Raw genomic sequence first — 17,019 nt, forward strand, 5'->3', positions numbered from 1 at the left:
ACAGAAGAGAAAACGAGCTTCCAAACTATTAAGAGATGTTTGCCCGAGAGCATCCCAGGAGGGGCCAAACACAGGCTCCAGAACCAGAGGAGCTGCTTGTGCTGCACTGTCCCCTTCTGTCTTCATCTGCTAGGCTCCTCTAAAAGCCAGCTGTGACAAGAAGGCACAGCTGTCCCCCGTCCACCCCAACGAGGAACATGCAGAGTGACCCAAAGTGTTCACGCCTCTGCTCTCGTGCACAAATGACCTCAAAAGCCACCAAGTACTGATCTGAGAGTTACAAATAAATTTTAAGTAGCAAATTCACAGACAATAGGGAGCAACTAACTGCAAAACAAAGACAATCTGAGTTGGGGAGAGTTCATCCTGAAGATAAATACAAACTCAAGATGTGCAAGAACAACCTAAGATTTTTCACACCAAGGGGACTGCCTTAGAACTCTGAAGAACAGTATGAGGAAGTATAACCAGAAATTACTGTGAAAACTTTGTAAAATTTCTAAAATCTGTAGTTTCCTAATATTTGATGTTTGTATTACTATTTGTTGCCCTATAATAATTAGCAGTAATAGTCCATAAACACAAAATCACGTGGGTACTGATTTTTAGAGGGAGTAAAAATGAAAGAGATGGTTGAGATTAGTAATGACTTCCACTCCACAACCATAAGTGAAAACGGGGAAGAGCCCTAAAGTATAGACTAGTGATGGCAACTCAAGACGGGGTATGTGGGCAGAGGATGCACAGAAGCCTAACTGGGACAAAGAAGGAACAGTTCAAACAGCGATGAGTTTTACTGAATTCAGAAAATATGAGTAGCCTAAATGAAATAAATGGTTCTTTTCAAAACAGATTTGCTCAGAGCCCAAAATAAAGCACATGCCAAGAGCCTTTGTAACTCCTAAAAAGAAAAAAAAAGAAAAAAAAAAGAGAAAGAAAAAAACCAATCCTCACACAAAAAGGGCGGGGGGATGGGGTGGATAGAGGAATAACTGAGGTTTGGTTTAATACAAAATATATTCTAAAGCAAACACTAAGAACCTGCAGAATGTGTTTTGTCTTATCTAAAAGAATGGGGGGTGGGGGCTGAAGACCACTCTGGATTTCCCTGATTCATCTCTGGCTTAAAGTGAGCCAAAATAGATTCCTAAAAGAGGTGCTTAAAAGAGCATGAAAAAAATATTTGAAGACCGTGTTTCTGATAAAGCGTTTGTATGCAAAATGTATAAAGAACACTTAGACATCAATAAGAACACCCAACAGCTAAATTAAAAAATGGGGAAAAGATTTGAAGACATTTAACTAAAAACATGGGTATCACTAAAAAAACACAGGAATAGATTCTCCTCCACATCATTTGTCACTACAGAAGTACAAGGTAAAACCACAGTGAGATACCAGTTTATACCTACTATGATACCATTACAAAAACAAAACACCACACAAGCATCAGTGAGGAAGTGAAGAAACCAGAACCTCGTACATTGTGGGAATAGAAAATGGTGCAGCCACTTTTCTAGAAAACACTTTGACAATTTCCTTAAACGTTAAACAAACTTACCATAGAGCCCAGCAATTCCACTTCTAGGAATCCACTCAAGAGAAATGAAAACGGATGCCCAAAGATCTGCACCATGTCAATGTTCGTGACAGTATCGATCCTAATAGCTAAAAAGTGGTAACCCAAATGTCCATTAAGTGGTGAATGGACAAATGTGGTATGCCCATGTAATAACGTATTATTCAACCATAAAAGAGGAATGAGGTACTAATACATGCTACAGCCTTGAAAACATAAGGACAAGTGAAAAAAACATACACAAAAGACCATCTGTTGCATAATTCTACCTATATGAAATGTACAGAAAAGACAATCTATAGAAACAACGTAGACGAATGGTTGCCAGGGGCTGGGGTGGGGACAGGAAGTGGATTCAACTGGGAATGGGGGATGTTTGGGGGTGATAGAAGTATTCTCAAATTGGACTATGATAATGTTTGCATAACTGCAAATTTACTAAAACTCATTGCACGCTTAAAATGGGGTAATGTAAATCATACCTCATTAAAGAGAGAAGGGGGCTAAAATGAAAGCTAATACTGGAGCATCTCAAGTCAAAGCAACCTCACGGCAGTTGAAGGAGGACCATTCAATGTCCTCTGGTAAACAGAAAAAGAGTACAGAGACGTGACAGCAACACGTAGCCTAACTCATCAGCAACTGGACGATACAGTGTGGGCAGGAAGTTGCCTGTTCAGCACATAAGCTTGCCAACTGTTTTACCTTTAAGTAGTACTGTAAGCTGAGGTAGTGGCAAACATAGTATTGGAATGATTCTGGCAGTTTCTGCAGTCATTTCTATTAACTCAGGAACTAGGCAAGGAAAACATTAAGTTGGATGAACCCCGATACTTTAAGTTCCGTAAGAAACCTGTAACTTTTACATCGTGGGTTATGTAAGAAAATTGGAGGGAATACCTAAGCAAAAAGGATCGGAATGGAGAACCACCCCCACCTGAATTAGAAAGATCGTAAGATCGATTTGCCTTCATAGATCTGATAGTTATAACTCAACTCTGGGAAACGGAGGACTTGGGAGCCCTTTTCTTGCATCCTGCTTTTCAATGGGATTCCATAGGTATGAAAAAGACAGCACTGAGAGGAGGAATCAGTACTTGATTCTTTGTGTCAGTCTTTAGTTCTCAGAAGACTTAAGGAAAAGCCAGAGGAATAAGAATTTATCTTTAATGTGAAGTAAGTTGTCTAAATGAGGCACATTAGGAGTCGGAGTGATCTGTTCTCCAGGTCTGGAGCAAAAACACATTTCACTTACGAACAACTGCTTCAGCCACGAGAAATTTCCTGATACTAAGAAAACCTAACTTCCTCTCACTGAACAAAAGCTCTCGCAAGATTGTAGCCTACGTGCTACAGGTGTGTTTCTGGAGTGGCGGTGGAAATTCCTCAACGAGCAATTTTCTCATCTGTGTTTACCAAACCACAGGCACCGCACTCTCCGGGCGCCAGCCAGGACTCCTCCAGATCAAGCTCGGTGTGTCCTCGGAGGAGAACCACTGCCTATGGTGAGCACCTGTCACCCTCATCTTGTGACCGGGAGAGAAGCATGGCTTAGAGCCATGATGTTAGTTACTTAATAAGGACAGAGCTTCTGGTAATAAGGTCACCGTGAAGCAATGGACCCAAATCCGACTCACCACGCTCGGGTTAATGACAGGGCACGTGGAAGCAACTTTCTTTAGTTCTGTTGTCCTGGCTTAAAGCACTCACAAAGCAAACCAAAAACGGAGAGGCAGGGGTAAAAAGATTAGGCTTCCTCAGAAGCTAGACCAATCCAAGGTTTATTAGCTGTAATCACTGTTTTCCAGACTCTGCTTTCTGCCTTTCCTTCTTTAGAGTGCTTTTATCTTCCTCACCAAAGGACTATTCCACATCAAAACACGAAGAACTTTATCTTGGCCTTCACTCTGTCAGACACAGATAAATCCTGGCATAATGTCCAGTAACCGTCGTCATACATGTAACTAAAGACCATGACACCCTGGAGCCTTGTAACAGGAGGAAAACATCTAGTGCACCATGGATCACTTACACGGGGGTCTGTTTCTCCACACTGCGCTCTGGTATGGATGTAGACATTCAAGACACAATAAAGCTTGAGGTCAGCCTACAGATGCATCTATCTGGCCACAGGAAATGAATCTCTTGGAGAGGAGACTGAGTAGAGCTCAAGAGGGCAATCTCCCTGCTGGCAAGGTCGCTAACTAGTTACGACCCGCCTTCCCCCCAGCCCTTGCGCTACGACTGACCTCCGTCTGCAGGAGCGAGCTGACAGGGCTAGAGAAGTGGAAGAGAGGGTGACAGGTGCTCTGAAACTGGCCAGACAGGCTGTGAGGCCTAGACGCCAGCCTAAAGCTGCCAGACCTGGCCAAAACATGCACGGTTTCAAAAAGGCAACTCCCGTTTCTTGAAAGCTGTCCGGACTCCCTCGACTAATTTCCTTTCATTTGGAGACAGTCTCAAACCCTAGAGACCGGACCTTTTTCAAAAGTTAATCGATGTCTGGGGTCCCCAACCTGCTGAGAAGTTCCTGTCTCAGGAAGGGCAGGAATACCAATTTTAAATGTAAGCTGCTAAACTTCTTTGTTGGTAAAAATTAATAATGGGCCACCCTTTTTTAACATACCATCCCGTATCAAAAACATACTCATCAGTTGTGGGATGAAACAGAATGTTTTATTTATTGGATTGTATCACGTATCACGAACTGACTCAGTTGTTTTTTTTATGAGCTGGATTGCAGGTTCCAGGACTAGGAGACAAAGTAAGGAGCCAGTCAGTGTGTAAGAAAGGAGAATTTCAGGCCTGAAAATGCCTTTAAAGTCATTTAATGGGACTACATAATTGGCTGCCCAAACTAGGACAGTTCAGGAAAGAAAAGGACATTATACATACTGATGCAAGGACAACAGGGATAAACTAGGACTGTCCCACACCCTGAGACACAGACTCCCCCTACGAGAGTATACTCATTTCTCTGTTCAAAATCCTTCAATGGTTCTCCATCACTTCAGAATGAATTTTAAATCACTGTCTCATCACTACAACTTGAGCACATGCCTCAACGATAGCATGTATCACACTGGATGAAAACTGCTGATTTTCAAGTCTCTCCACTCTCATCAGTCTGTGAACTCCAGGGCAAGAGTCTACATGACGGGCCTTGGTGTTCTACCTCAATGTTTGTCACGTAGCAGCACTTGGTAAAAATAATGGCTGTTTCCATCAACATCATGTCTCAGAGCATATTTTCCTCCATCCATGCTTTTTCAACCCACATTCCGTCTTTCCCAGGTGTCACTTCACAGCCATGTGACTTGAGGCAAGTCACTCAACCTCTCTGTGCCTCAGTTTACTCACCTTTATACGCAGGATCCTAATGGTACGTACATCACAGGATAATTAGGATCATTAAATGAGTTACTCTACATAAAGTGCTTTCACCACCACCAGCCAGCTTCCCAAAGGCAGAGATCTGTTCCTTTGGATAACTGCTAAATACTTACACCAAGAACAATGCCTGACGGAACAGACAGCATGTCCTCCGCAAGCTTACTGACACGTACTTTCTTTCTCCAATCCCTTCCTTTGCCTCACCAGTGCCATGTATATACTCTACACCCCCTCTACACCCACTCCTGTGTCTCTATCAGAAACCTGGCACCCTTCCCTTTAAAATGGGACACAGAGGACCACGAAACTCTACGCCAGCCGCCAATCACAGCCCTTCACCTGAAATAGATTACACGAGACTCCTGAGCTCTCTGCCTACCAGCTGTCCAATATTGAACACAGACGATCACCGGGGGCTGAAAAAACACTTCCGAGGACTTCTTCAGTCTAGGATGAGATGCACATGCTGCCTCTCAGGGTCAGGGCTGAGAGGAAGAAAAGACTGCTACTGCCTTGTGTTTCCACACTCAAGTAAGGAGGAGAACTACTCTATTGAGTATATACATTCAAAGGTATACAAATTTACAAACCCTGGAAATCATAAACAGTTATACAAACTCAGCTTACTTTTTAAAATAAAATTTCACAAAAATAAAATTACCTAAAATTAAGCCCACCATTGTACTTAAATATCCGGTTCCACTTCCCAGGTTAAGAAAAGACAATCCTGGTTGAAGTTTCAACGCTTCCATAACTTCAGAATAAATGCAAGGTGCTGACAAGTGTATGTTGCCATGCTTCCAGGCTAAGTCTTTGTACGCATTGTCTCGGTAGCCTTCCAAATAGTAATCTCCGCGATCAATCGCTCTGAAGGCTTGCTCCACTCTTTCAGTGCGGATATACTGAGCTTCTTTTAAGTTATCAATTAAGTCATCATTATCTTCCCCAGCACTCACAGCTCCTCCCATGATAGTATTCAAATCAAATCATAAATCTTAAAATGTAATAAAATTAGCAGAAATGGCTTCCAATAATGGAGTGTGGTTTGCTTTCCCTTTAATATTGCACTTGATTTCCAAAAATAAATTAATCCTGAAAGGGAAGAATAAAAATAAACAGGTTTAAATTAATGCTCAAAGTAATTCCAGTTTAGTAAATATATAATAGTCATCATAACTACCATTTTTCAAGGATATATTTTGTTCCAGACATAGGGTTAAGTTCCTCAAGATTATTATCTATTCATGTAACAACCACAAAAGGTAGCTTAAGTTCGATCTCTTCGGTACCTGTGGCAAATCTTGGACACTGAAGAGTTAAGTCACCTCATACTGAAAGGCCAAATAGGGTAGCCATTAGTCACAGGTGGCTATTTAGACCTAAATTAAGTAAAATTAAATACAATGTAAAAATCAGTCAGGCACCCCAGCCACACTTCAAGTGCTTAACAGCTACGTGCGGCCAGTAGCTGCCACACTGAACAGAGCTGTTCTAGAAAGCGACAATTCTGGGACACAGTTCCAGGTCTTTCCGACTCCAGAAACCATGCTCTTAATCATTAAGGCAGGCAGCCTTCGGAGTATGGTGAGTCTAGTTTAACATGCATGAATTACTTCACTGACTTAAAACTTCCTAAATTTAGAAATCCACTACCACCTAAATGCTAAAAATCTTAAGTGCACCACATAAATTCAAAATGTTAACACAAAGCAACATAATTACCCAAACACTGAATACAAAAACAAAACAAAACAAACCCACTTTAAAACAAACTCCCACATGTTTAAAATACACATACCCACACACAAACATATGTGTGTTCAAGTGTTTTATTTGGTAAACCCTGTGGTGATAAATAAGGAGACCACAAATTTTATTAAAAACTTTAATAGCATAAGCACCAGAACATGTTACACACAGGTACAATAAACTTCAACTAAAAATTTCAGCATCTTCAAATGAAAACATAAGTGCAACTTGATAAACTAAGAATTTTAACACATCATCATGATACACAATTTAATCTTTGATTCAACTACGGTTAATAAATGAGTTTCACGTAACAACTGATTTCTGAATTAATAAGTCACGGGAGGGAAAGTGAGAAATGAAGTGCCCTTAGCCAAAAACGAAAGAGTTTTGACAGCCGGCCCTGGCAGGGCTGTACCCTCACTCTCGACTTTTGAGTACATGAGCAACTGAGGCCTCGGGCTTCCTCAGGGTTCTCAGACTTCTGTCACTGAACTGTCCCAATAGTCCAGGGACAGCTTCCTCACCAGGCCCTGTCCCCACTGTCTGTCTGTGTCCTCTTTTGTCTTTTCCTGTGATCTCCTTAAACTTTCTGAGCAGAGGAAATACTGTGAACTCATGTCACACTACTTAACTTATGGAAACTCACTTCAACAAGTGACTTGGCTGGCTCCAATGCCCCCACAACCCCAAAGAGAAGTAACTGGAAAAACACACGGGCTTACAGAACCATCCTCAATGAGTTGACTTGGCAGCACACGGTGCAGCTGGAGACGTCAACGTGCTCTTCCTTCCACAGGTCTTAGTTTGGGCATCCCTTTCTAACCCAAGCATCTTAACTCGCTGAGCAAAATTCTAGCAATTAGAGATTTGTTTCGTTTTGTTTTTCACGACACGGCCTCTAGGCGTAGGCGAACTTTTCACCTGGTACTCAGAGTGAATGCCTTCCCGGGATGGAAGAAAAAATGGCTACGCTCATCAGTCCCAGCGTGGCACCTATCGCAGGACTTTATGAAGCCTAATTCTGACTCTGAAGACATTTGATGGCTCTCCTCGAAGTGCAGTATTTTACTAGTTTGAAAAACTATTCCCCTTCCCTTTGCTTCCAGGGCTAAGGAGTGACCCAATCCTTCTCAGGTCCTTCTGGACTCTAACCTGCCCCAACTTATCACAGCAAACAAACAAATGTTGACTTCACTACACAGAAGTGTTCACTCGTGGTGAGAAAGGCAGGAGGAAGAATCAAACCGGTAAGAACTGTTCCCATTTGCTGAGCGGCCCTGTACTGTACTCAGTGTTTTCATTAAAACACATGGTCTCCTTAAAAGCTACGCTAAGCCTATGAGGAAGGCAATCCCTTGCCCACTTTCAAGTAGAAGCAATCTGTAAAGGCCTGGCTGGGACACTGCAATGCATGTGACTGCTGCTACAGGAGCCCAAAGGAAAGCGGATCCAGGAACCCAGGAGAGCTTTCTCAAGAAGGCACAGACTGGGTAACACAGTTGAAGGACTAAGGGAATCAAAGGCTGAGGAAATGGCTGGTATTAAAGCGACAGAGTGGATGACCCTTTTAAGAAACTACATGCAGCTGGGTACTTTCGATCACCTTAAAACCTTTATCCCGTCGGCCAGTGATTTTTTTTTTTTTTTTTAAGCCTGGAATCCGATCATACTTTGGTCCTTCTCACTGACGAATGAAGGAAAAGTTTTACGCAGCTTCAGAAGGAGCCTGATTAACAAGGAAGGGAGATTAACAAGGGCAGGAGAATTACACTTCCATTTCAGAGAGTGCAGTGTCATCTGCGTTTCTGATCTACTGCAAGAGACCGGAGAGCAGGTACTTGGAAAGTTGGGAAACACATCACCTTGTCAAGAAGGAGCAGCGCAAGACCTGAACCAGACTTCCGGGACGCTCTGGTCTGATGGGAAAGAAACCCATCTGAACACAAAGCTGTAGGGTATCCAGGAGGGAGGTGATCAGGAAAGGTTTTCTGGAATAAGAGGAGCAATCACCGCAATGCATCATGTTTCCTTAAACATGTAAGGTAAGGATGTGCAGATAACAGTCATGGTGGTCTGCATGTTCATGCTTTGAAGTGACAGCAAGGTACAAGCTTATGCACATTACAGAGACACCTTAGCAACTTATGAAAACTTTCAGCAAAAAGCTGAAGTTACAGAGGACCTGCTTCTAAGGTAGATGCTGTCACAGTTACTTCAAGTGGTCTGGGGAAGCTGTGAATGCAGATGAAAAAAAATGATAAGACACTGTCCCTGAATTAAAACAACATATGAATTAAGGCTATATCCAGGGGTTCAGATTTTAAAATTCTGATGAAAATATACATATGAAAATAAAATTATATCCATAAGCAAACTGTCTTCTAGGGCCTAAATTTCAAAACGAAGATGAACCCTGGGGTTTAAGGCTGTGAAAGACTGAAGGACTGTGATGCCAGGTGCAAATCCCAGTAGATTTAGCTATGCTAGAAATTTTATGAGGATTGCTATTATCTTTGTCTGTCTTTGTCAGTAACCTGGTTATACAGTTGCACAGGTTTTCAGTGGTATGCCCTAAGGCTATTTCTCCCACATGTCCCGCTGTTTGGTGAAACATTAGTAGGTGTTTTCAGATGTTATAGAAAAACCCAGTACTTGACCTCAGGCCCTTGAAGGATCTTAGGAAATGTGAGGGACCACAGATCAGTCTGGAGAAGAGATGGCACGCAAAACTGTGAAATGGGAGAAGCAGAGCCGTGCAAGGACGTTATGGAGCACTCAGCCCAGACGCGGGGACGCAATAAAAGGACAGGAAGATTTTCCTGAAGGTGGAAGACCGGGTAAGCAAGAAGGCAGAAGGAAGGAAAAGTATTCAAAACATGTGGAAAAGACGAGGAGACAAGAGGCCATGCGTCTGCCCCCGGTAAGGCCCTACAAATAATAGTGCAGAGCTGAAGCGCAGGAATAGAAGCAGTGCTTGGTGAGGCAAGAAGACTAAGAGACATGAAAAAGGAAGCTTGCAGGCCACACACACACACAGCGCTTGGACTTCCTCCCACAGACAATGGAGCCAGCAAAGGCTTTTGAGATGAGAGACATATTGTATGACTAATTTTAAAACAAGATGTAAAGGAAAAACCAAAACTGTAAAAGAAAGAGAACATAATTACAATTCGTTGTTTGGTCTGGGGAAGACAATGTTTATACAGTCAGAATAGTGAAAACACAGTGGCTGATTTAATGTGAGTAGTCGCTGGGGCGCCTGGGTGGCTCAGTCCGTTAAGCATCCGACTTCAGCTCAGGTCATGATCTCACGGTTCCTGAGTTCAAGCCCCACGTCGGGCTCTGTGCTGGCAGCTCGGAGCCTGGAGCCTGCCTCAGATTCTGTGTCTCCCCCTCTGCCCCTCTCCTGCTCACTCCCTCTCTCTCAAAAATGAATAAAAACATTAAAAAAAAAGAATTTAACGCGAATAGTCATTTAAGCACACTAGGAAGGATGAGAGGGAAGAGGTGAAGAGATAAAGAGGGATATGGGAGCTAACACCTCATCTGTGATTCCGGAAGCTAAACGCTGTCTAAATATTTAAGAAGAAGAGCAAAAGAATGATCTTAGTTAGCAATGCGGAGGTAACTTCCTTACCATGAAAGAGCTGAACACGTTAAGTTCCCTGTGGAGTGTGAGTCTCCAGGTAGAAACGAGTGAAGCCATGAACTGCCAGGCTTTGTCTTCAAGGGATCACTTGACTTTCTAAATTGTGCACATGCATTATTTGAACAAAACTGACAAGTAAAGCTGAATATAAAGGGTGTGTGTGTGTGTGTGTGTGTGTGTGTGTGTGTGTGTATTAGACCAGATGAATCTAAAGACACATAGAAAATAATTTCTGAAGGAATAAAAATACACTTAATAAAATAGTTTATGGTAGAAAAATCAAAGAACAAAAAAGAGATTATTAACAATTTATACCACAGAGCTTCAAAGGTAAGTCATTTTATCATACAGTTCCTAAAAGTGGGTGGAAAATGATTATAAATTAAATCACATTTCCATAATGTTGACAGATTCAATTATAAAAATATGTGCATTTGCATAAAATTTGAAAACCAAGTAAAATAAAAATGATTCATAACCCTAATATTTAAAGAGCCACTGTTAATATTCACTTTCTAAGCACATATATGCTTTCTTATTAACAAAACTAGTAATATTATTATTTCAAACGTTTGCCAAATAGGTCTTAAGCATTTTCACATCATCAAAAATTCTTCCAAAATCCAGGTGTGCTATCCCACCGCATGGAGGCACCAGAATATAATCAGTCCCCTCCCTGACTGCTGGGCAGTGAATTTTGGATTACACTTACTGTGTATGTGAAGAGTTAGTAAGTTAAAATCTGTAATGAATATTGTGATAATTCAATAATAATTCCCTGACTTGAAATACACTTCATTTTTTATGAGTAAAGCAAACACTATTAAAAAACCATCGCAGCATTAAGTCACAGAAGTGTTTGTCGTTTGTTAATTCTGAGATAATTCCACCTCGATCATGGAAAAGTGCCAAATGCAGGCCAAGAGACTAAGGTCTAGCCTTGGTCCCACTGATAAACTTTGCTGTATGGCTCTGGGCAGCTCTCCAAAACATCATTTCCTCACCTGTGAAATGAAGAGGCTAAATTCTAGGATTCCTAAGGTTCCCCAGAGCTCTAATTTCCCTGCCATTTTGGCATCAAACCCGCATTTGAGGACAGCTGAGTTCTAGTTGTGCGGGAATGTCTGTCCATGCCTGGGCACCTCTGTGACTTTGATCACATTTTTTTGGTGCCCCACTCCTGCCATTCTCTCCAAACATGGAAAAGAAAGAAATGGGAATGTTCAAGTCCTGCATTAAACAATAAAAGCAAACTAAGGAATCGAAGAAAAAGAAAAGGCCAAGGCAGAATAGAGAAACGCCAGAAAAGAAGACTGGACAGCTTATGCAGTTAGATCTTTTGAGAACGAAGTCATCATATCAACTCACGGAACACAATTTCGCTCCCTGGCACTTTCTTTCTAGTATGCGTGCTGGGGTTCGGGGGAATACAACAGGGTGCGTACATTCACAAGAGCTCACCTGAGATGATTTGTAAGGTGTTCCCAAAAGTTGCTTGCCAGTCTTTCAAAATAAGGGATGTGGTTTCAAAGTATTTGGTTTAGGGGAAGATCTACAGAAGGCCCAGTTCAATATTACGGTGTCTTTCAGGCCCCTTAGGGATGTTTTACGGAAGGTTAAAAACAAGTCAAAGGAGGCGGGCGGCAAACAGATGGCGGACAGATGTCGCAGCGCTGGGGAACAGTGAACGCTGACTCACGCTCTTTCCCTCCTAGCGACCAGGGGCAGGCAGCCAGGTGCTGCTCGCTGCTCCGTTCTCTGCAAAGGTGAGGACAGGGCTCACCCGCTTTGGGGGAAAGAAGATTAGTCATCCAAAGGACAACACGCTATTTGAGGGCATGAGCAGAGGGTCGTTCTTCCTCACACCCCAAAGATCAGAGGAGCCACGCACAAAGCCTGTTTTGAGTGTGCAAAGACACGGGGGGGGGGGGAGGGGGGGGGGTTCTCAGTGATGGCAAACAGATCTGATGAGCTATAAATACAGAACAACAAAAGAAAGAAAAGGGAAGGACAGACTAATGAAGGGGTTCAGAACAAGTCTCCCTGAGATGTACCACTTTGGCATGTGGACCATTTTGAGCTGAAGGCAATCAAGACCCAGCAGCCTAAAGCAAAACTGTTACCTCTCTTTAAACCACCTAAAGGAGTTTAGCTAAGGAGGTGGGCCCAGAAAGAAAGCTATTACCAAGGCCATTTTTTTTTCTTGACCCATCTGCAGAGTAGGACAAATATCTGCTCTTACCATCCCGTGAACCTCCCTATGACCTCCCAGACCCCTATCCCACTTCGTAGCTCTCGATGGATGGATGGCATGTAAACCTCAACTGCCCAGCTTCTCCTTGGGTCTGTCTTTGTGGGGGTCCCATACAATTCAAATTTTCTCCCATCAATCTGTCTTATATTAATTTGATTATCAGAGAAGCCAAAGAACCTAGAAGAGCAGAAGGAAAATATTTTCCTCCAACATTAAAGATTCACTACTCATGCACCCAAAGCTACCGGGAGAACATCCAGGTAAGTCTATATCCAATGATAAATACACATCTTAATTTTTTTTTTTATTAGTGATAATATACACAAGCAATTTCCTATGTCTCTATTACATACAGGCTCTGGGCTCTATTTCTTCACCAAAACTCTATGAGGAAGTGCTAACTTCATTTTATAATGAAGAGACCAAAGCTCAGAGCTTGAGTAGCTGAGCCACAACTCAAATCCAGTTTGGCAAGCCATAAAACTCTTCTGAAACAGAACAATTTGCAAAGAGGCTCCTGGCTCATAATTCAAAAGTAAACTTTTCATCCCCTTAGCTAAGAAGATTCAGATCTCCCTCCCTCTCTCCAATTTCCTTTTTCCTCCCCTCTAGTACTCTGGGTTCCAAAAGAAGAATGGGATAGTGGAAATAAAGCATCTGATGTCATGTACTGACTATGCAGCCTCAGGCAAAAGTCTAACCTGTGATCTTCAGTTGCCCTTGTCTATAAAATGGGAAAAATATTAACTGCATCATAAATTTGTAAAGAGTGCACTGCGCATAAGACTTCTAACGTACACATGTCCAATAAATAATTCACTTTCTTTCACATCTAGGACAAAAAAGACACATTCAAAACGTTCATTTTTAAACACAAAGGACCGAAAAGGGGAAACAAAAAAGTGTCAGTTTTGAAATCTAGTGACGTTATCACTTAGTGACCTCCTGAAGACAGAAGTAAGGGTGAAAATGTAAATCCTAAAGAAAAGCCAAGTTACAGTGTATACAGAAGGGAAAGGAATAATACAGCCCTTCGCATGTAAACTGGTTGAGAGGGGTTAATGTAAAAACAAAAAAACCAAAACCACAAACAAACACAAACCAATGCAGTGACTTCTGTCATGCTCTGGGCCATAAACTAGGCCACGAGGCCCACATCAGGACCAGCTGCCCTCTGTGCTCACTTACACGGGCTCAGGAAGCAGGCAGGTACCGAGACTCTCTTTGGTAACTTACTAGCTAACTTCCACCTGTGCTAATTTTCTCTAATGGAGCATTTGTTCCATAAATCAGCAAAAAGTAGCTGTCTCGTATAGTTTTCTTTTGTTCAACACATCTTTTCTATCCAAATTGTAAACTCAATAATAAAGATCAAATAAAACGAAGATAAAATAAATATTTAAAATATTCATCACAGTTGTAAAGGTGTTAGCAAGCGTTTAATAAATAACAAACATAATACACTGTAAGAGCAACTTCGAGCTTTTTTACTTCAGGAAATACTTTCAAATTTGAACATACCTAACAACTACCAGCAAAGTGAAACTGTATTTTTCCTTTAAATTCTCTTGAACTCTGGAATCTTCATCTGATCAGACGGCTGATAAGCCACTCTCTCAAGATAATTCAAGATTGTCGTCTCCTCCCCAACCCTTCAATTCACTACTACACATAGTCTCAAGTAACAAAATAAAGTTCTGTTTAGAAGCAACCAGGTTCTATATTTTGATATTTATCAAGTTGCAAGGTGCCTATATTCACAGACGTAGACTTTTCAGTTATATTCTCAATTCTATTCCAGTCTTGCTTCCTATGCCTTTTTCTTCCCTCTACCTCCCCCCTCATTCTTTTAACTTTCCTATTCTCCTTTGCTGGGGGCAGTGAAGACCAGCGCAAACTCAAACAAGACTGGAAAAAACAGCAGGAGGCGGCTTTACGTGAGTTCAAGGTATGGGATATAAGGTGAGAGAGGAAAATAAAACATTTTTAAAGGACAAGATGAGACAACTCAAGCTGAAATCTTATCATTTTGAAAATTACAGGATTTCATGTACCTCCAAAGTCTCCTCCGCTCCTTTTACTCTAAGATCTGAATATATGACCTCTTAAAACCTGTATGAGTACACCATTAGACATGTGTATCCCTAAACACCACACAAGTATACTCCAAATGCCCTCGATATGCAGTCCCACGTATCTCTGAACTACCAAAATCCTCAGAGAATTACTGCCTCAAAGTTTAGGATTACTGCTTAACATCTTCAATTTTTCAAGAAACAATAAGTGTTGTACTAACCAACCTTAATACTTAAAAAAAAAAAAATTCCTTACAGAAGCTACGGCCCAGAAAAACTTTTCAAACAGAAGAGTTATTTACCTCCTGTAGCTCAGGGAAAGTCTGAGGCAGAATACTGAACCGACACTGGGCTTTCTGGTCTGCTGAACGATGCTCTTAGGATGTCATGAGATCAATAGGGAAGCAGGAGAGAAAAGCATATACATTGTCAGCTCCTCTCCGGTCAGTCTTTTAAAGTTGGGCTTCTTTTATTTGAAACATTTTGAGTTCACAAAGAACAATATTCAAATAAAAATAAAAGAATATCCCCGAAGCAAAATTCCACAATTTGGGAGTTCAGATGATCGGCATCTGTTCCCATCACAAACCAAAACATGAACTCACACCAGAGATATTCTTCCTGCATATCATACTGTGGAATGCAAAGAATGGCCTTGTCACACCATACAATTTTGAGCAAATTGTTATCTTTCCTGGCTTTAGTTTTTTCACCTGGAAGATACTGCTACTAAATCAAATTTTCTCGATGGCACCTGTAATAACTCTAAAACTGTCTAAGCATATTTGCTACACAAAAATAAAAAATGTAAACAGGTTAACTATAAAGTTTTTTGGCCTTATAAAATGGTATCTTTCCAGAGTCCACCATGACCATTTTATCTATGGACAGGCAGTGAAAGCTACATAGAACAAAATACCTCGTTATACATCATTTTAATTTGCAGCGCTTCTATACCAACTCATACAATTTCATTAACTACTCCAGGATATTTACACAGGACAGGTGGTATTACCTGCACTACCCATGTGAAGAAAACCGATTGAGAACAATTTGTTCTAGATTTTCCATATGAGACATATTTCAGTCTTATTCATAGATCTAATGTCATGCATTACCACTAATATTCACATTATCAGAAATAAAACAGCAAATGTAGGTCTGAGACCCTTTGACAAATACACACACACACACACACACACACACACACACACCACATTTGATACTATACCTTCATTTCATTTATTGGGACAAATAACTCTATCCCTGTTTTTACTCATGACCCAGAGAAAGTTAAGGAAGTTCTCAAACTGTAATCGTAAGATCATCACCACAATGTTACAAGCTCTAAAGGAAGTGGTCACCTTAAATGATTAATCTTGTACCAACAGAACTCATTTGGAGAAAACGGTCCAAACTGAACCACCAAAACGCTTGTGAAAGCTTATTAAACTATAGCTCAGTACCTCCCGCCAGGCTTCACTTAAACAACTTCTTCACCACTGGTCCAGCAAGTTGAGCAGGACACAGGCACACTGAGGACAGAAAGTCAAAGAATGGCTTCAGTTCAGTAGACAATCTCTTTTCATGGAAATTAGTCTCTTAAATGGTTAGTGTACTTTCATTAAAAAAAATGTTTAAAAATTACTTTCAATTTGGCCACAATAAACTGACACAACTGAAAGCTTTTAACAATGTAAGGAATTATTTCACACTAATCAGATTGGGCTTCGAACTGTAAACAGCAAACTGCGTACTCGTAACTGAGAATGCTTATTAATAGTACACTTTAAAATACTAAATGCTGTCGCTCTCCATAAAAAAAATTACTCAAACCTACGAGTACTGCCTTCCATTTCGATATTCTAAGTCTTGCACAAAAGACTTCCATTTGGTGATTTCCTCATTCAATTAACAAAACTGGGCGCCTACTTATGCCTCAGGAACTATGGCAGGTACGCAGGACTAAGAGACCAAACTCCAGAAGCTAAAGTCAAATTAGAGAGCTTTCTTATAAGGTAAGAGTTACAGAAAGCTCGCTTCATTTCATGGATAAAGAACTGAGCCCCAGCAGCTGCCTTGTCCAAGATCACACAAGTCATTGGGGCACCTGGGTGGCTCAGCGGGTTCAGCATCCTACTTCAGCTCAGGTCATGATCTCCCGGTTCGTGAGTTCCAGCCCCACGTCGGGCTCTGTGCTGGCAGCCAGAGCCTGGAGCCTGCTTCGGATTCTGTGTCTCCCTCTCTCCCTGCCCCTCTCCCACTCATGTTCTGTCTCTCTCTCTCACAAACAAACATTAGAAAAAAAATTTTTTAA

At 41.4% G+C, this 17,019-nt stretch overlaps 1 protein-coding gene across 2 annotated transcripts in view; it reads right to left on the bottom strand.

Annotated features, from left to right (window-relative positions):
• PCMTD1 (protein-L-isoaspartate (D-aspartate) O-methyltransferase domain containing 1) overlaps positions 1 to 17,019 on the bottom strand; it is a 68,627-nt gene that overhangs the window by 31,696 nt on the left and 19,912 nt on the right. Inside the window, exons 1-2 of one of the 2 annotated variants that reach the window (XM_047073919.1) lie at positions 15,005 to 15,221; positions 5,634 to 6,064 (exon numbers count right to left, since the gene is read on the bottom strand). In XM_047073919.1, the coding sequence (XP_046929875.1) occupies positions 5,634 to 5,940 (307 nt within the window). In that variant the 5' untranslated portion in view covers positions 5,941 to 6,064; positions 15,005 to 15,221. Of the gene's footprint in view, positions 1 to 5,633; positions 6,065 to 15,004; positions 15,222 to 17,019 lie in introns of those variants that run through there. The other variant, XM_047073918.1, reaches the window with a different exon arrangement.

Source organism: Lynx rufus, unplaced genomic scaffold (genome assembly GCF_022079265.1).
Source record: "Lynx rufus isolate CCGP_SWC_20201006 ecotype Redwood Valley unplaced genomic scaffold, mLynRuf1.p SCAF_12, whole genome shotgun sequence".
In the NCBI taxonomy this organism is placed as follows: Eukaryota; Metazoa; Chordata; class Mammalia; order Carnivora; family Felidae; genus Lynx; species Lynx rufus.